Source organism: Amblyraja radiata, chromosome 12 (genome assembly GCF_010909765.2).
Source record: "Amblyraja radiata isolate CabotCenter1 chromosome 12, sAmbRad1.1.pri, whole genome shotgun sequence".
Lineage (NCBI taxonomy): Eukaryota > Metazoa > Chordata > Chondrichthyes > Rajiformes > Rajidae > Amblyraja > Amblyraja radiata.
This window is the reverse complement of record NC_045967.1, coordinates 38,973,676-38,995,007: the sequence shown is the minus strand read 5'-3', so window position 1 is coordinate 38,995,007 and position 21,332 is coordinate 38,973,676. Positions and strand designations below refer to the sequence as shown.

At 40.0% G+C, this 21,332-nt stretch overlaps 1 protein-coding gene across 5 annotated transcripts in view; it reads left to right on the top strand.

Annotated features, from left to right (window-relative positions):
* mid2 (midline 2) overlaps window positions 1–21,332 on the top strand; it is a 192,220-nt gene that overhangs the window by 135,363 nt on the left and 35,525 nt on the right. For all 5 annotated transcript variants that reach the window (XM_033030584.1, XM_033030587.1, XM_033030583.1 and 2 more), the window contains exon 3: window positions 18,640–18,735. In XM_033030584.1, the coding sequence (XP_032886475.1) occupies window positions 18,640–18,735 (96 nt within the window). The remainder of the gene's footprint in view (window positions 1–18,639; window positions 18,736–21,332) is intronic.

The window sequence follows — 21,332 nt, the reverse complement described above, 5'->3', positions numbered from 1 at the left end:
CTCACCACCCATGACTGGCTAAAGAAATTCCTCCACATCACCTTCCCAAAGGAACGCCCTTTAATTCTGAGGCTACGGCGTCTCGTCCTAGACCCTCTCACTGATGGAAGCATCCTCTGCACATCCACTCTATCCAAGCCTTTCACTATTCGGTAAGTTTCAATGATGTGCCCCCTCATCCTTCTAAACTCCAGCGAGTACAGGCCCAGTACCATCAAGCGTGTATCATGGTACAGTGAAAAGCTTTTTTGTTGCGTGCTATCCAGTCAGCGGACAGCAAATACATGATAATCAAGCCGTACACAGTGTACTGTACACTTATGGGATAAAGGGAATAATGTTTAGTGTAAGATAAGGTCCAATAAAGTGTGATTAAAGATAAACAGAGGGTCTCCAATGAGGTAGGTGATAGGTACAAGGGAGGTGTTTCACTGACTGGGTCAACATTTATTATCCATCAGTAATTGTTCCTGAATAGGCAGGCCTGTTCCAACATTCGAAAACAGTTAGGGGTTGAGCACATTATTGGCTGCAATAAATACATAATGATAAAGACAGCAGATTTCCTTCCCTAAAGGACATTAATAAACCATTTGTTTTTTCATGACTGATGAGTAATTTAATGATTGTTATTCCTGATATCAAAGGTAGAACATTGCAGTTGTTGCATATTTAAAATAGAACACAAAATGCTGGAATTCTGCAGCTGGCCAGCAGAATCTATAAACGTAGAAATAGTCAATACCCTCTCAATGCTGATACAGCTTCTCTCTCCATCGGAGTATTAAGCTTTTCCAGCCTTTAGTTTAGTATATTATCATGTTTACTGAGGTGCAGTGAAAAGTGTTTTTGTTGTGTGTTGTCCATTCAGCGGAAAGAGTTTCGAGGATTACAATCCACAGTGTACAGATGCAGGATAAAGGGTATAATGTTTGGTATGAAAAATAAAGCCCAGTAAAGTCCAATTAAATAAAGTCCAAGGGTCTCAATGAGCTAAAAGGTAGGTCAGAACCGCTCTCTAGTTGGTGATGGGATGGTTCAGTTGCCTGATGACACCTGGGAAAAAACTGTCCCTGAATCTGGAGGGTATGCATTTTCAAACTTCTGTACCTCTTGCCTGATGGGAGAGGGGAGAAGAGGAAGTGTCCGGGGTGCGACTCAGCCTTAATTATGCTGGTGGCCTTGCCGAGGCAGCGTGAAGTGTAGTTGGACTCAATGGTTGGGTGTGCGTGGTGACCTGGGCTGGGTCCACAATTCTCTGCAATTTCTTGGGGTCTTGGATGCAGTTGTACTCAAACCATGCTGTGTCGCATCCCGATAAAATGCTTTCTATGACTCATCAGTAGAAGTTGGTGGGAGTTGCTGGGGGCATGCAAACTTCCTAAGCCTTCTAAGGAAGGAGAGGTGTTGGTGTGATTTCTTGGCGACTGCTTCGATATGACTGTTCCAGGACAAGTTGCAGGTGATATTTACTCCATCTACACTTTGGCGCTGTCAAAGTCAAAGTCAATTTTATTCGTCACATGCACATTACATGCTGTGAAATGAATTTTGCTGTCAATGTATGCCGGGATATGTGTACCACTTTGCTTCCTGAAGTTGATCACAATCTCCTTTGTCTTGCTGACATTGAGGGAAAGGTTGTTGTCTTGGCACAAGGTTACAAAGTTCTCAATCTCTTTCCTGTACTTCATCGCATCATTATTTGAGACTACAATGGTGTCGTATTTGTAAATTGAGTTGGGCTGCACAGACATAGGTGTATAAGGAGTAAAAAAGACGGCTTTACACCTTTTCTGTGTCAGAACTATTAACAGTTTTTAATTGCAAGTATATTTAATTAATTCAATTTATATTCCTCACTTGTCACATAAGGTTCTGAATGTATATTTCCAAATCAATGTATTTGTTAAATAAAAACCAGGTGACTGTCCCTTATTCTGGTCTACGTCCAGCAGTTTTACAGTCGGTGTATCTGTAGTTCCTGAGGCAAGGAAAAACAAAGCATTGATGCTTAATCAGACCGGCTGTTTATCCACACATTTACTTGTATTAAGAATGTAGGATGGTATAGTCATTGATCTCTTTGAAGTAAGCCTAATTAAATTATTAAACAGCTGTGGGGATTTTATTTGGTCTCATCTGAAAACTTGCTTTCAATTTATTTATATACTCCAAACAATTAAAATTGTGTAGCCTTTAATAATATTTCCAATTATTCTCCCATTAGTTTTTTATAATTAAGCATGACTAGAGTAAAGCCAAAAGTGGGTAAGAGATCTGCTTTCTCAGTCTGAAAAAGGGTCTCTACCCAAAACGTCTCCCATTCCTTCTCTCCAGAGATGCTGCCTGCCCCACTGAGTTACTCCAGTATTTTGTGTCTTATCGTCGGTTTAAACGAGCATCCGCAGTTCCTTCCTGCACATCTCATTTCTAATGTTCATTTCACATGTTTATGGCAGCACAGTGGCATAAAGATGGCACAGCTGCCTTACAGCACCATAAACCCGGGATCGATCCTGACCTCAGGTGCTGTCTGTGTGGAGCTTGCGTGTTCTCCCTGTGACTGCGTGGGTTTCCTTAGGGTGCTCCGGTTTACTCCCACATACCATAGATGTGCAGGCTTGTAGGTTAATTGGCCTCTATAAATTGTCCCTAATCTGTAGGGAGTGAATGAGAAAGTGAGATAATGTAGAACTAGTGTGAATGGGTGATCGATGGTTGGCATGGACCATCAGTGGACCAAAGAGCCTGTTTCCATGCTTGCATCTCTAAACTAAACTCAATTAAATGTTGGGACTCATTGGACTGCCAGTTTATTGCCCATCAAGCTACTCTACTGCAGAATAACATAGTGGCCCAAAGGTGAAAATAATATTGAGAACCCGTAATAAAGCAAAAGTGGTGAAAGTATTTGAGAGTTAAAGTATTTGAGGAGGCCAACTGGAAATGATTCACTTGCTCAGTTTCATTGAACCAGATACACCATCACGTTGTGATGTGAGAATGATCAATGTCTGCTCGCAGAATCCAGAAAGAGGTATCATTGCCCCCGTAGCAGAAGTGTTAATATATTCTGTAACGGCGCTATGTTCCTTTCTTGAATTTTAATGTACTTTCCGATCCCATGCGCTCAGTCTCAGTGGAGGCACATTCACAATAGCTCACATCACTGGTTTGACTGATTTGCTACAGTTCTTAGCTAAACAAATCCTTCCTGTTTTTCTGACAGGAGTAATCTATACTTCACAATAGCTCCAGTTAGCAGAGTTCCTCCAAGTGAGAAGTTAACACTTGTACATATGTTGTACATAGTCAAGACAGTAAAAAAAAACTTTTGTCCATCTGCACACCTCTCTGGCACAGAAGCCTGAATTTAATCATATTAACTGGGTCTCTCTTCCCTTACATTTAGAACTAGATATGGATCTATTCTTTATGTGCAGGAAAGAACTGCAAATGCTGATTTACACCAAAAATAAACACAAAATACTTGAGGAACTCAGCGGGTCAGGCATCATCTCTGCTGAAAAGGAATAGGTGGCATTTTGGGTTGGGACCCTTCTTCATACTGAGAGTCCGGTCAGTCTGAAGAAAGGTCTCTGCTGAAAAATCATCTATTCCTTTTTCTCCAGAGATGCTGCTTGACCAGCATTTTGTGTCTATCTTTGGATCTATTTTTTACTTTAGTTTCTGCTTCAACAATTTCTTTGGAAAGGGAATTTGAGGCTTGAGGATGCTTAGACTTTCCTTTCATTAGATCTACTCACCTCCACCTCCAAAGGAAAGTAGGACTACAGGAAGCAGCAGTCATTGGTCCAAATTTCACATGGACAAGATTTTATAATCACATCAACTCCCTTCATAACCTTCATATCGGCCATCCCCTTCTGCTATTGGGGTCCAATCTCCTTACTGCAAGCTGCAAGGAGTGGACCTGCTGATCTTTCCTGTAACTCTCCTCCTTTAAATAAATGGTCATTGATCTTGCAACACCAACAAGATAATGCAGCTGAGCTTAGTCAGGCTGCATTTGGAGGTGGGAACCTCATTGGATTGTCCCTATGAATTCAAGTTAACTCCAGCATGAGGAAATTGGTTTAAAAACATGGGAACAGAAGAATGTTGACCAACTGATCAGTTGTAGTGAGGTTATAGAACAACACATAACATCACATCTTATATTCCAATTGTAAATTCATATGGCTACATTTATTATGAAAACTAAGCATGAAATGTTGATAGATAGACACAAAGTGCTGGAGTAACGCAATGGATCAGGCAGCATCTCCTGAGAATAAGGATCCTTTTTTTCCAGGGATGCTGCCTGGCCCACTGAGTTACTCCAGCACTTTGTGTCATTTTCGTATGAACCAGCATCTGCAGTTCCTTTCAGCACATGAAACATTAATGTTGTATTGTCATTGTTGTACTGGTGGTGGCATTGCAGCTGATAGAAAATACATCCAGCAATAGGATTCGTCGTATATTTTGTAGACAAACCACTCACAACCCTTGATTAAAATGCAGGCTGTGACATATTTCAGATTAATATGAGTTCACCAGCACTACGCTGTCAATAGAAGAATAATATTACGTGGCCTTTTTATCTTGTGGTACAAACAACTCTGAAAAATGGATGGAATTGTCTCAATATAGCTAGTTGATTTCATTATTGACATATTAGAAACCAGCAAAGGTTTTGAGCTCCCTCCTAAATCCATATCCTGAGTTATACTCAGCAAATTTAATATAACTGTGCTATAAATTTAGATGAGTACAGGATGTCAAAAGGAAATTGCTCCGCTTTGAACATTGATAGGCTCCTCAAACACTGGAGTTGTTCAATTTCCTCTCCGCCTGAAGCAGGAGTGATGTTTCTTCAAGATCGCTTTGAAGTTGATAACAATTTGCATTCCCAAATCTGACCTAGCTTTTACTTCCTCTAGGCAAGCTAAGATTATTGCCACTGTTTAATTTAGACATACAGCATAAAAAAAGACCCTCACCCTCAACTTTTAAGTATTCAAGATGGTGTTTATTTGTTTGGATGCTTCTCTTACTGTCTTGAGGTGCTACTGTATTTAACTGAATCGGCCTAGGAAAATGTATTGTGAGTCACTTTGAACTTTGACCTGCCAATATGTCATTGATAATTCAAATAAAAAATAATTTATTTGTACCTTTTGAGCTATTTATAACATTCAGTCATGTTGTTTCTTGCAGTAAAATAGCTAGTTTTGCAGTTTGCTTTTGGTAGAAGATGCTCAAATATATATTCCACGGGTAAATGTAGCAAGGGATCCTTTATTCAATATAAGTCCAAGAGGTTTCAAGAAAACGGTGTAGCTCATAGATTTATCCAAACCGCAACTACATCAAATTGTAACTTTGTAACTTTGTAACTTTGTAACAAATTGTAACTACATCAAATTGTAACTTGATGGCTGGCTGGGAATGGAAATGGACATTAGCATCCTGCCTCTGCTTTTCTTTCTTTCTCTCCAAATCATTGTATCTTTGTCTCTGGGACTCCATTCTCTCATTCCCAGAAGTCTACGTTTTAGCAGATTTAGCCATGTCAAACAATTTGTAATCTAGTGAATTGTAAACCACTGGAAGAGAGAGATGAATTTCACCTGGTAAGAATTTAATTGTTCTATCTGGGATGGCAATAAAACACTCTTGACTCTCTTTAATAAGTACATACAGTAGATTTAATAGAAAAATAATTAATTTCGGTTCAGATTTGCTTACTGGACTTAGTGACATAATCATGGCCAATGGTTGATAATATCATTAAGTAAACAAACCAGAACCAAAATTGAGTCTGAAGAAGGGTCTCGACCTGAACGTCACCCATTTCTTCTCTCCAGAGATGCTGTCAGTCCCGCTGAATTACTCCAGCATTTTGTGTCTACTTTCGATTTAAACCAGCGTTTGCAGTTCTTTCCTACACTGAACCAAAATAAATTATTTTTCCGTGAATATCTATTGTACGTGTTTGTTCGGCTCTTCATTCAAGTGTTTCAATGAAGGAAATGGAAATGGAAATTGAGATTATATTAACCTAATGCTGATTAAGACAATCTAACTTTCATTCAGAAGGATGCTGAAGAAGACAGCATATATTTGAACAGACTATTCAATGTGTCATGTCTGTTGAAGTGTAGGAATACCCAGAATCATACCATTTCTCACACCATAAAGTCCCAATAACAAAGGATAATTTCTCTCCAGAGACTACCCCTATTGAACCTTTATATATAGAATTATGGATAACTTTATTTTTTTTTAATTTTGAACATTATAATTTAACACCAGTGGTATTAAATTATTCTGTTCACAATCAAAAGAATGCTGAAGTTATCCACAATTCTTTATATAAAGATTTCATTTATGAAATGGCAACATGCTACCAAAAGAAGAAATCATGTCAAACATTCAAGACTACATCTGCAGCCCAAGTCTTAAAAGTTGCTAGGAAACAAGTTTAAAATTATAATAATTATATTATCTACAAAGATGTTACCTAATTTAATAAATGCTTGACAATTTAGACTGGTCAAGTTATCAACTTAGATTGGTCAAGGAATTGATAATTGTTTTCACATCTAATATTCTGTCCTCAACTCTGCAACTTTGGTAAATCTAGAATAAATGTACTCCATTACGGACATGAGAATGAACACAAAGTGGAATTCAATGTGAACAAAACCGAGTACATGTTATAAATGTACTGACAAGGAGCACAGGCATTACTTTCATTTTATGCTCTGCCGAATGTTTTCCATTTCTGTTACATCATCAATGCCCGTCAAACAAAAATAATCAACATTCCCAGGTAAAATTATATTCTCAGTTGCTTCAGTAGTAATTTTGCATGTTTTTTGGCTCTAAAAGCCCTAGTCAGAGAGACTTTAAGCTGAATCATGACCAATAGGGAGGGTAGGGGAGTGAAAGATTATGAGCTGGAAGATCATGGAGACTGATTGGAGATCAGGACATGATCTGGTTGGAGATGAAGGATCACAGTTACACTTGAAAGAGAGTCAAGTGTAATTGTGTGCATAAATTAATTTATTTAACTTTTAACCTGGGATATGTAGATTTGGTACTGGGTTTGAATAATGAGAACTCTCGATCCTCTGGTCATTTATTTACACCAAATCATTGGAAGCATTATCTGCAAATCCAGATTGATCAACAACTAATATTTATGTACAAAGGATGTCCCTCGGCACCTCATAGAGGCATTAGCAAACAAGGTTTGGCACTGAGCCATTTGAGAAAATATCACACAAAAGCAAATAGAGAATATAGTAAGCATCGTAAAGAAGGAGAAAGAGACAGAGAGGTTTAGTTTAGTTTATTGCCACAGGTACAGTGATAAGCTTTTTGTGACATGCTATCCAGTCAGCGGAAAAACTATACATGATTACTATCGAGCTGTCCACTATGTACAGATACAGGATAAAGGGAATAATGTTTAGTGCAACATAAAGTCCAGAAAGATCTGATTAAAGATAGACCAAGGGTCTCCAATGAGGTAGATGTACCCAGGACCATTCTCATTGGATTCCGGTCTATTAGCAATGAAAGTCGATCCAGGTTGGTCGAGACACAAAATTAATATGAAAATGTAGTATGATGCACATAATCTCAAATGTATGCACTTGTTCCTAATTTCAACCTGAACAATACTAGTGTATTGCAATTTATTGAGTGAAACGTAAAGAGTCACAGTCAGCTGCTCTCACAACACTGTGCCTATGTACATGTACAATAAATATACACTACAAAGTGGGCATGAGGGTCCAAATGGCCTATTCCTGCTTCTATATCTTAAATTTAGGCACTAAATTACCTGATGTTGCCTCGTCACTGACGTGTTCATGAGTGCTTATTTCCATTCTATGTTAATTCCTCCACTGAATTGTCTAATGGTTATGGTTTAGACTTGATTAGTTTTGCTTCTGGCATGATGCAGATATTAATACCTGTACATTTTCTAAATGCGATTTTGAAGCATCCATACTGAACTCCTCTCTGTAGTCTAATTTCAATTTTCTGGGTCCTTCGAAATTGGTTGATTAAGTATAATCAGGTACAATCAATCAATCAATCAGATTTATTCATCACATACACAATAAAGTGCAGTGAAATGAACTTGCCAGCAGCAGTACAATAAAAAAGAACACACAATACACAATAAAAATTAACACAAACATCCGCAGCATTCTACACTGTGGTGGAAGGCACAAAGTATAGTCAGTCCTCCTCCATTTTCCCCCGTGGTCGGGGCCATAACCTCTGCAGTCGCCGCTGTGGGCGGCCAGATGACAGGCCCTCTCGTCTGGAAGGTAAGTCCCGAATCGGTGCTTCCCTACCGGAGACCGTGGCTTCAGGATGACGTAGTCTGCTGGCTGGTGGTCGTAGCTCTTATCAAGGGATTCCCGGCGAGGGATCCCACTCCGGAGGGTAAATCCACGCCGCGCCCGCGGCTAGAAGCTCCACTGCAGAAGCAGACCGCAGCTTCAAGATGTTGAAGGCTCTTCTCCGGGGGTCCCCAACGAGGGATCCCAGGCTCCGGATGCTGCACCCACGGCTTGAAGCTCCACTGTCCGTGGCGTCAAGGTGTTGTAGTCCGCGGGCCGGCGGGTCGGAGCACTTCTTCTTGGTGGGTCCCCAACAAGGGATCCCAGTCTCCGGACGTGGCGCCCACGGCCACTGTCACGGGCCAGCGATCAGAAAAGGTTCACGCTGCGCCCGCTGCTGAAGCTTCGGGCCCGACTTCGGGAAAGGCCGCACCAATCCTTGGTGTTAGGCCATGAGGGAGGCGACATGGAAAGCGGTTTCTTCCTTCACCACCCCCCACACTAGACACACCGAGAGACATTAAAACACACATTTGGACAGACTAAAAAAACAAAAAAAGTAGAAATGACTAGCACGCTGCTGGCAGGGCAGCAGTCTCGCAGCGCCCCCACCCACCTACAATTTAGGTACAATTTTGGGAGTTCCACTTGCTGATTGTCGTGTTCCATTAAACATTTGATCTGGCAAAAGTTTTCAATAATTCTCTGTACATTTCACTCCTGGTATTTGGCAACACTTCAGTTAAATTTGCACCTTGCAATGGATGACGTTAATACTCCTGGTGTGCTCCATCTTAGGTATGATGATCGTTTTCTAAGGAGGACCTGAGTCAAGTTTCCTTGACATATAATTCCTAGTTCCAAAATTGTAGGTCGCCAGCATTTCTGACAGTTTATCGTTAAAATGAATCTGTAATTATTGTACTATCCATTAAACAAAATATCTTTTGCATTCCATGGCATTAAAAGGTTGCTAATGTAGTGTCAGAACTAATCTCCATTAGTTTTCTTGTACATTGTTTCATTGGGACACATTTTCACATTGATTGTCAAATTCTAAATTGTTAAAAGGTTCTCATTCAAGTTTTGGATAAAAAGCTGTTGAATCATAATTTTAAAAATTGCATTTTTAAATTACAATTTAATTTAAAAGGGCTATGCACCTAATATTTTGGTTCATTCATAAGGTCGTAAGTGATAGGAGCAGAATTAGGCCATTTGGCCCATCAAGCCTACTCCACCATTCAATCATGTCTGATCTATCTATCCCTCCTAACCCCATTCTCCTGCCTTCACCCCATAACCCCTGATACCAATACTAATCAAGTCACACATGATCTGTGTGCACGTGTGTACATGCGCTTGTTCTTTATTCCAAACCTGAGTAATGCAGAGGGTATGGAAAAACACAAAGATTCATAAAGAACTGCTAGAATATGTGCGGCACTTTAACTGCATCATGCATTTGTGTATGCGTCAGAAATATTATACATGCACTACAACATGAAAAGGATATGACTAAGATTTTAGTATTTAGTTCAAATGTTTTGCCATGTAAGGTCATTTCAATTTCAGTTCCAGTTCTTACCAAAGGAAGCTCAGCCTGCAAGCTTTAATTTCCTTTTGAGGCAGCAAGTGAAGGTGAGCTGCATTGCTCTGCTCCTTTGCTGCTTACCAATTTAACAATACAAGGACCAGTTCTCAATCAATCAATGGACCTCCGAATGATAAACTGTACATGGCCTAAATTTTATTTTTTATTAAATCTTTACAACATAGCGCTTTATTTTCATATCACATGACTGGACTGCTTCAGTTATTTCTCCTGCCTCTTCTGATATATTGAGCTTACCGACCAAAGCTGCAGAATAGCAATTTGAAATCCTAAGCATTTAATTAAGTTCCATTTGGTGGGAATATTTGCAGAGGTTATCAAATTCTATACCCTTGCTGGTTCAAATGGTATCCACTTGCTGACAGACAGCTACTGCACAATGATTCATGGCACTAAGTCACATAAATCCCAATAATTGCAAGTTTATAGAGACACACAGCATGGAAGCAGGCCCATCAGCTCACCGAGTCAGTGGCGATTATCAATCGCTCATTTACAATAGTTCTTCATCAATCCCATTTATTTTATTCTCTGCACGTATTTTCATTCAACTGCCCCCAGATCCTGCAACCTAGTACCTGTCACTGAGGCAACAGCTGTGCTACTGTGATGATTAATTTTTTTAAAACAAATTTAAAAAAAGAATTCAATATTGTAGCACGGTGACGCAGCGACAGAGGTGCTGCCTTACAGCGCCGGAGACCAGGGTTTGATCCTGGCTACGGGTGCTTGTCTGAACGGAGTTTGTACGTTTTCTTCATGACTTGCTCGGGCTTTCTCCGGGATCTCTGGTTTCCTCCTGCACTCCAAAGACATACAGGTTTGTAGGCTAATTGGCTTGGTATAATTATAAATTGTCCCTTGCATTTAGGATAGTGTTAGTGTCTGGGGATTACTGGTCGGCGCGGACTTGGTGGGCCGAAGGGTATGTTTCTGCGCTATATCTAAATTAAACAATGCTCCTTTAAAAGCACAAATACCAACATATTTTAGCAGCAGACCCACAACTAGAACGGGCATCGGCTGTCTGCTTCAATACTCATCTAGGGCATCTTATAGCCAGATAATAATTTCCAGTCAACTATTTCATTGTCCACCTTCTCAGATGGACATAAAATATCTCACGGTTACATTTGAGTCTTTCCTATGTGTAGAATCTAGCTATGCATAAATTCCCACCATGTTTCTCTGTAATACAGCAATTACAGTAATTCAAAAATACTTAGTATTTATTTGTGAAGCGCCTTAGGTTACCCTGAAATCATGAAGAGTAATATAAATGTTCATATAACAGCTTGTTTTGTAAAAATAGTTCAGGAATACATACAAATTACCATTAAGTATGGATAGAAGTATGGGTATTAATAAATTTTGTTAAAGTATATATTTATAAGATAATCTTAATTAGATATCAAATTTACATTTAAAAATTTTACATAGACAGGTTTTTTATTGATTGTGAACTGGGAATGTTGTCACTAAGATGCTGCTGTTTCAAAGGCAAAGGTCTCAAGTGTGTCCAGCCTATCCTCAGACCCTCAGTGCCTCGATTCTGGGGGGGGGGGGGGGGGGGGGTTCAACACATGTGTAAATAACTACTCCAAGGTTATGACGACAGAATGGGAAATGTCCCAAACAAAACGCTAACAATCTTTGATCACAGTCAGCTGATTGGGTCTTTCATAAGGTCATGTGATAGGAGAAGAATTAGGCCATTCGGCCCATCAAGTCTACTCTGCCATTCAGCCATGGCTGATCAATCTCTCCCTCCTAACCCCATTCTCGTGCCTTCTCCCCATAACCCCTAACATCCCTTTCCTACAACGGTTTCAATCATTTTGCCTTAGTGTGGAGAATTGCAAATTACTAATTCAAACTTTAAGATGTAAAGTTGAGTTTTCCCATGGACAGTAATTTCCAAGGAGCAATTTTCCTGCCTATAACTAAACACATGTTGAATTCAGCCCAGCGATGCAGTTGCTTTGCTGGAACCCTTTGATAGTCAAACCTGCGGTACATATTTCTAATAATGGCCACCTGGCCATTCCTTGTCACAATGCCGGCCATAATTCACCATTGAGTAACGAGCAGATTGACTGTATTATTCAAGCCACAGGGCTGACAGATTTGGAGAATGAAAATGTCACATTGATGCAGCAGTTAAATGTAATTTGTAGCCAAATATGATAAATTTAATATGATAAAACTTAGTCTGGATCAGACTATTGATCAGACTAGTGTTGTAATATACTCAGCATGTCAAATGAAAAATGTAATCTGTCTTCATTAAAAAATCATCAAAATGACAACAGAATATTAAAATTATTATTAAAAGTTGGAAAAAAGTCATTTCCCAGCTTTTTGGTGACCATTTATTCCATCATTCCGGAAAATGAAAGACAAGCTGAATCACTGCAATGGGTAATTAAGAATCTAGCACACTTTTTATTGTGATACTGAGCTCATTCTTATGCAAGGGCAACAAGTTTATTTCCCTCCAACTTTCTGCATTTAGGCAGGTACATGAATAAGAAAAGTTGAGAGGGATATGGGCCAAACACAGGCAAATGGGACTAGCTCATTTATAAAACCTGGACATGGACGTGTTAGGCTGAAGGGCTTGCATCTGTGCTCTATGACTATACGATGTTTCTGATTCATTTGTGAATGCCGCAGTGGTGCAGCAGTAGAGTTCCTACCTTACAGTGCCAGAGACATGGATTTAATCCTGATTACAGATGCTGTCTGTATGGAATTTGTACATTCACTCTGTGACCGCGTGGGTGTTCTCCGGGTGCTCCGGTTTCCCCCCACATTCCATAGACATGCAAGTTTTTAGGTTAGTTGGGTTCTGTACATTGTGCTAAGTGCGTTGGATAGAACTAGTGTATGGGGTGATGGCTAGTCGGTGCAAACTCTGTGAGCTGAAGGGCCTATTTCCATGTTGTATTTATAAACTAAACTAATTTGGGTTCTTTGGATAATTTGATTGTTTCATGGCCAATTTTTATTGGTATCATCATTTCATTTTATTTTTAAGTTTTCAAACTGCTACGCAGTGATTCAAACAGTAGATCCCTAGATTATTAGTACAACCATTTTTTGAACTGATATCATAACTACTCAACCAGCTTAACTATTATTTTGTCATATCCAATTTCTCTTGGCATGAGTGCATTTTAATATTATAACAATTCTGTCATGTTTTAGTGTAACACTTATTTCCATTCATTCTAAGCAAGTTTCCACTACAATAGGTCCAAGGTGAGTTTTTAGTTCCTGAGGCAATCTATTGAATTGTTTATCTTTAGTGTTTCAGAAAACAGCTTCAAAATGATCTCATGGCCATCTATCATCTCAGACCTTCCCAACATCTTTTTTTTCAATTGCATATATATATTCTAAGTTTAAAACTCTGAAGACATTTTAACTCCAAATCACAGTGGAAAATATTGTATATATTAACTAATATGTAACATTTAAACAATTTTCAATCACAATTCAGTTGCTCAGCACAAGCCTGTGTTAAATATACCCTTAGCTTAAGGTTTGAAATGAGATTTCATCACATAATTCCAACCAACATGCATGAGGAATTTTGACTGCTGTAAACTGAATATCAGATGGAGTCTTTGCCATGTGGGAGCACTCACCGAGCAGATTGGAGATTTATGAGATCTGCTTATTTTAGCAATATGTTTTTCAAAGAGATTTTTCACAGCATGATTCGGGAATAATCCCACGTGACCATATTGTGCCAGAGTCAAAGGAGCACATATTGATGAATTACCTTTATCTCTGACCTGCACTTCCATCAAGTCCTCTTCGATGTAAGAAATTCTGAATTAGCCTGATAACATGCGGAACATACCTTGCATAATAAGCTTTGGCCACAATGAATTAACCAGAGGACATGACCAGGATTATCTCCTTGAAGGAAAGCCATGGATTGAGATGAATCATGTGCATCATTTACTAATCCTGTTTAAGATGGTCAAAGAGGAAAGCTTCATGTTGACACTGCATATGCTGATTAACAAAAAAAAGACACAATGTGCTGGAGTACCTCAGCAGATCAGGCAGCATCTCAGGAGAACCTAGATAGGCAGCGTTTCTGGTCGGGACCCTTCAACCCATCCCATAACGTTGCCTATCCAAAGCTTCATGCTGCTCTCCCACTATAAGAAAATTAGATGATATATTGATTCTGCAGTAAAAATAACTTTTCCTGACAGCACTGTCCTTCAATACAGTTTGTGAAATTCTGGGTTGAAAATAGGTAACATTATTTCAGTTAACGCGTCGATATTGGCTTCAAAGTCAGGATTTGATTTGAAGTTTGTGGAATCAATGGATTATGATTTGCATGCATCGGTTTAACTCTAGAGTACAGGGAGCATCTACCTTCCATGTTGCAGAATTCTCGAGGCCTCCCTCAGTCTCCATTGTGGCTTCCCTCCACCCCTCTATCCAATGTGCAGGGACACTGCTCCAGAGTTTACACTAAAACAATCCACTGTTTACACTAAAATAAATACTTAACCCTTATATATGCCAACAAACTACTTTTCTGCTAGTTTTCTGCTATCACTCAGTACTTTCATCCAAACAAGGACGTGGTAACTCCTAGATCATCTCACCATGCACTGGGCCTGATGTCAATGGCATTGTAAAAGGCCTTCACCTTCATTTGGCTGACCAGGGGAGCCATGTTGATGAGGACACAAAGCAACAAGCTCCCTTCTGTTTTTCCATTAGGTTTCATCAGCACTAGAAGGGGATCATGTATAAGTTGGTAGAACCAGAGCCATCCGTGGTATGGTATCCCAATAACACCAGTGCCAACTGTACAGCACTCAGTATGGCTCCATAGCAGCATCAATAAAATTTCAATAAAGCAAGTGAACTTATTAAAAGGTGTCAATATTTCATGGGTAGCTATTTTAATTCCTCACTCAAGATACACAAAGTATTTAATAGTGCAAGGATCTTGAAAATTCATTCTACAATGTCATTGTAAGATTTTGTCTGTGTTTGGAGAAAAGAAATTGAGCAGTACAATTATCTAGTCATGGATGCAGGTCGATGAGTGGTGGTGAAATAATATGTTTCTATGTAACCCAGTATTAAAGCAAGGCATAAAGAGCTGGAGTGACTTAGCGAAATCATGCAGCGTGTCTGGAGAGCATGGATAGGTGACATTTCAGGTCTTCAGATTGAAGAAAGGTCCTGATCCAAAACCTCACCTGTCCATGTTCTCCAGATATGCTGCCTGACCCCACTGAGTTACTTCAGCACTTTGGTTCTTTTTATGTAAACCAGCATGTGCAGTTCCTCGTATCCTCAATATTAAAGCATATTATAAATGCAGATTCCTATACAATGATCTTGTGTTATCTGTAGTAGTATATCAACCGGCCAATATCTTGATGGTCAATGATGATTAACCAGAGTCAAAAGAAATTGAATAATATTGACTGCAGGTTAGGAAAAATGCCAAATGCTATTGAATTCTTAAAGGTGAAATGATACCAGGAATATATTTTATTTCAAATGGCTTCATATTGATAACTGAATCATATTCATTTCAATCATTTTTTGCTGAAATGAGGAGAGAATGACAATTTATTTTGTTGAGTCACTATTCAACATACTGTTTGGTTTGGGTTTCATGACAAGCTTTTTAAGACTATTTTCAAAATTAATAGAATATCAGGATTGCTAGCATTCCCAAAATGTATACAGGAATCGCAATCAATTTTCAAATAATTACATTGTGTTTATGGATTACATACATAATGTGAGATTCTTAAATCAGTCTCGAAAATGAAATGAAACCTTCGCAGATGAGTGGAAATTCATACTTTTGTGAAGATAAACACAAGCTGTAAAGTCAGCTTGTAGACAGTCCGCAGTATAAGAAGTTAATATATGGATATCATAAACTAGAATACTGAACATAATAAACGCACTGCTGCATTGTTGGAGTTAATATGAGCAGTTTGACCCATTAGAATGGTAATAGCATGCAGATGCTTTAAGTAGTTGCTCAAAATCTCTTTGTAATTTTATCATGTGCCTGATATTTTACACTTCTGTCAGATGCATTCTTTATTACTGTCTTTTCAGTGGTGTATAGCTATCATTTACCACGACATGCAGTGAATGAAATAGAACTTATGCCAGAGCCTAGATAAATGTGTCACGCTCTGATCCTGAGATGCACATCCATCTGTGAATGCCTTCACCGCACATCCTTCTACATAAACTAATTAAGTAAAAGTGAGATGATGGTCAATAATGCAGCTGAAAGGGTATATATTCTCAAGTTGCATGCTCATGGCAAATAAAACCACAACGGCAGAACATATATAATATTCGCCTTTCAATATTCACCTTCTTTTGAGATGATGTTTTAAATAAATCAACATAGTGGAGCACAATGGGTAATCTGTTATATAAATGAATCTTTTCACCTCTGGGATTTATGTTGAATCTAACCCACATTGAACAGACCAGACTTTCTCCTTTGTGCTATGATAATGATTTTTCATTATAAAGGCAGAAAGAGATTTGGATTATCAGAGGTATGATAACGTTGATCATATTTTATTGGACTAGTATGCAGTGCACCGTAGTAAATGTAGATAACCAGGCATGGACATGAGATAAATCTCACCATGGGGAGTTGAGGAATTTAATTTCATTTTATTAAATATATCTGTAATATAAGTTTGACAATGGAACTCCCAGATACTCAAATAAGCTTAATTGACCATGCAGGGAAGCAAACCCGTTGCCCTAACTTGGTCTGGCCTGCGTATGATTCTAGATCTGTTTTTGACAATTTTTAAATATCATCAGAAAAGGCTAATCAATTTTGAATTGAATTAGGGACATTAAATAAACAGCCTTGCTTACTTAGAAAAGGGAGACCATTAGCCTCATCAGGTCCATCCCAGCTCCTAAGATTATATTCATATCAAAGATAGACACAAAATGCTGGTGTAACTCAGTGGGTCAGGCAGCATCTCTGGAGGAAAGGAACAGGTGATGTTTTGTGTTGGAACCCTTCTTCAGACTGAAGTCTGGAATTTGAAGACTGGGGTCTGAAGAAGGGTTCCAACCTGAAATGTCACCTATCCTTCTCGCCACAGATGCTTCCTGACCCACTGAGTTACTCCAGCATTTGGTGACTATCTTCAGTATAAACCAGCATCTGCAGTTCCTTCCCAAACACTTTGCATTCATACCAGTCCCATTCTGTCTATTATTTCCCTCTAATGCTGTAACGTGTTTTCTTTTACATGCCCATCATCTTTCTTGTTATTCTCTTGCTATTTACCTAATCCATTTTATGGAAACCAAATAACCTACCAGCATGTCTTTGGGATGTGGTTGGAAACCAAAGTGCATGGAGTAAACCGAGGTGGTTACAGAGAGAATTTGCAAAATTCAAACAGCCAGTATTCAAGATCAGGATCAAACTGAGGTCAGGATTTAAGGTAAAAAAAAACAAACTGCTGGAGGAACTCAGCGGGTCAGGCAACTCCTGTGGGCGGAATGGACAGATGACATTACAGGTCGGAATTCAATATTTTCACCAATGGGTTATAAGCTACCATCAAGAGGAACATGAGGTGCTGTCCTTCCAGTTCCAATTCTCTCTGTGGTCTAACTGGTAATGGAGGAATCCAAGGACAGAAAGGTTGGTATGGGAATGGGAAGGGGAGGTAAAATGGTTCGTGTCTGGGAGTTGGTGGGTAAAGTGCAAGGGTTTGGTGAAATGGTCACCCAGTCTACACTTGGCCTTGCCGAAGTAAAGGAGGCCAATGGTTCTGGAGCACCAAAAGCCATAGACAAGTTTGGAAGAGGTGCACCTGAACCTCTGTAGGCCCGGCCATGGGTGAACAAGGGGAAGAGAGAGGACTGGGCTTTGTGCCTTCCCTCACAGTGGGATCCATTGTGGGAAAATGTTTTAATGTTTTATGTTCAATTATTTTTTAATGTGGTGTCTTACTTTTATTGGTGAGCTGCAAATGGCAACTCAAATTTCACTACACCAGACAATAAATGTCCTTTGTCCTTTGCCTCACGTGGAAGGCCTGTTAGAGCCGCAAGATGGACATGAGAGAGGAGGTGTAGGGACAGGGGGAAATGTCCAGGGTGAATGGGTGGCAAGGGATCAGAGAACGAGAGCTGTGGAGAGAATGGTCCCTGCAGAAAGGGGTGGGGACAGGAAAGGTGAGGGCAGGATTCATGTGTCCCTAGAGCTCTGAGTCATCAGCACTAACCACTACTGCACCACCGTTCCTTGCTAGAGATGCCCGTGTCACATGAATAAAATATCTAATGTATAATTTAAGCCCAGATGCCGGTGAGCAATAATCCAAAAAACCTCCAAAGAATCACATTAACAATAGATTTTGTGGAACTAAAAGATGCGTTAGGTGGAAAAACCTGTTCTGCAGAAATAGGGCTAATATTCATGCATTATTTGGGGTACAGTAGAATTACTGTTCTGGTGACTATTTTGTTTGATTTGGGGAAACTGAGATTGTATGAAAACTCACATTGCAGCGCATGTAAAAAGCTGATAAAGGACACAGTCAAAAACACTCATGACTAATTCTTGTCTCACCACAGCAAACATTGGAGGCTAACCTTACGAGTCTTGTGAAGAGGAACTCTGAGCTGGAGTCACAGATGGGCAGACTTATTCAGATCTGCCAACAAGTGGAGGTGAGTTCTCATACTAGAAAGTTGTTTGGATAACCTCACTGAAGAATAAACTAATGCTAACAAAGGGGAATTTAATCTCATTGGCACAAGCTAGACAGCTTATAAACAGAACTAACACACTGGTCATGGATGAGATTTGTTTTCTCATGAGTTTACGGGATGGTAGGCTTCAGTCATTTGGAGTTAATTGGAGGTCCATGGATCTACTCACAAATGAGAGTTTTCTTTAAAAATTAAATAGGTTTTTAGAAGATTGAATGAACTACTAAACTACAGATCCCACTTCATCTCTCTCCACAACCACACCTCTGCTACAGCCACAGTCACTCAAGGCGTTCCCCAAGGCTCCGTACACGGCCCCCTCCTCTTCATCATCTACATCCTCCCCCTTGGTCAGATACTCCGCCACTTCAACCTGGACTTCCACTGTTATGCTGACGACACCCAGAACTACCTCGGCACCAAATCCCCCCACAACCCCCCCCCCCCCCCCCCCCCCTCTCCCATATCAACTCCTGTTTGTCAGCTATAAAAACCTGGATGCAACATAATTTCCTCAAACTCAACAGCGATAAGACAGAATTCCTCCTCATAGGCTCCAAAGCCACACTCAGCAAAATCAATAACCCCACTCTCACCATCGACGGCACCACTGTCTCCCCATCTCCCCAGGCCCGCAACCTTGGCGTGATCTTTGATTCCACCCTCTCCCTTGAGCCTCACATCTGCCATGTCATTAAAACCTCCTTCTTTCATCTCCGCAACATCGCCAAACTCAGACCCTCTCTCACACCTCCCGCTGCTGAAAGACTCATCCATGCCTTCATCTCCTCCCGACTGGACTACTGCAACTCACTTCTCCTTGGCATCAGCTCCACCTACATCAACCGACTCCAACTGGTCCAGAACGCAGCCGCCCGACTCATCACCCACACCAAATCCTGGCATCACATCACTCCAGTCCTCAAACAACTTCACTGGCTTCCCATCTCCCACCGGATCAACTACAAAATCCTGATCCTCACCTACAAAGCCCTCCACCATCTGGCCCCCCCATATCTCATTGACCTCCTCTCCCCCTACCAATCCTCACGGTCCCTCAGATCCACATCAGCCGGTCTCCTCTCCATCCACAAGTGCAACCTCCGCAGTTTTGGGGACAGAGCCTTCTCCAGGGCAGCTCCCAGGCTCTGGAACGCCCTCCCCCAACTGACCCGCAATTCCGTGTCCCTCACCATCTTCCAGTCCCGCCTCAAGACCCATCTCTTCACCTCTGCCTATCCTTAGCCCCATGTCCCCCTCCCTTTTCATCTGTGCATTAATTGCCTCATATTGTGTTTTGAATTGTATTCTGTCTTTACTTTGTGTACTAGTCATGTCTCTACTATTTATTTCATTCCCCTTACATGTTTTTCTCTACCTGCTAATTTTTTGTAAGGTGTCCTTGAGACTCTTGAAAGGCGCCTATAAATAAAATGTATTATTATTATTATAGCTCACCACATAATTATATTACAATACTGCAGCAGAACTAATACATTACTGCCTCACAGCCCTAGTGATCAAAGATCGATTCTATCCATCAGTGCTGTCTCAGTGATGTTTGCACATTCTTGTTTTTCCTCTACCTGCAACATTTTTGTAAGGTGTCCTTGAGACTCTTGAAAGGCGCCCATAAATAAAATGTATTATTATTATTATTATTATTATTAAATAGCCAATGTTCATTCGCCAAGTGAATTTACTGATTTCAGAGAAAGATTCAGAGGCCATATGTTTCCTCTGATTATTCAAGGGCAGTGTTTGAGTGGGTAAAACTTTTTTAAATTAGCAATTGTAATAAAAGAATTCTCCAGAAAAACTTTGAAACTTTTGCATTACATATGTGTCGAATAACAAGCAGCTCGCTGGATCCCTTCAACATATTATCTATTTGATATAATATGTTGTGTTTATGATTGCTTCATGGTAAGAAAATGATCAAAATAACATAACGTAAAAACAATACGATATACTTGGGAGAGTGTCAAAAACCAGTACACGCACACTTGCCATTTGACAGATGGGTTTATTGGGTGAGGCAAAAATTTCAATGGTTTCTGGAGAATTTATTTTTTCCAAATTGCTATGTTACTCCACCAGGATTTGAGGGACTGAGTCATAGGGAAAGGTTGGGCAGGCTTGGAGCACAGGAGGCTGAAGGGAGATATTACTGAGGTGTATAAAACCATGAGGGGAATAGATAGAGTGAATGCACACTCTTTTACCTAGGGTAGAGGAATCGAGAACCAGAGGACATACGTTTAAGGTAGGAGGAGAAAGATTTCATAGGAACCATAGGGCAACTTTTTCAGTTGAGAATGGTAGATATATGGAACAAACTGTCAGAGGAGGTAGTTGAGGGAGGTATTATAACAGCATTTAAAAGACACTTAGACAGATACATAGATAGAAAAGGTTTAGAGGAATATGGGTCAACTGTGGGCAAATGGTACCAGCTTATTTGCCACGTGAGGGTTGGGCTGAAGGGCCTGTTACTGTGCTGCATGACTATGGCCAGAATCCCACACAAGCCCTCTTTCCTCCACAATCTATAA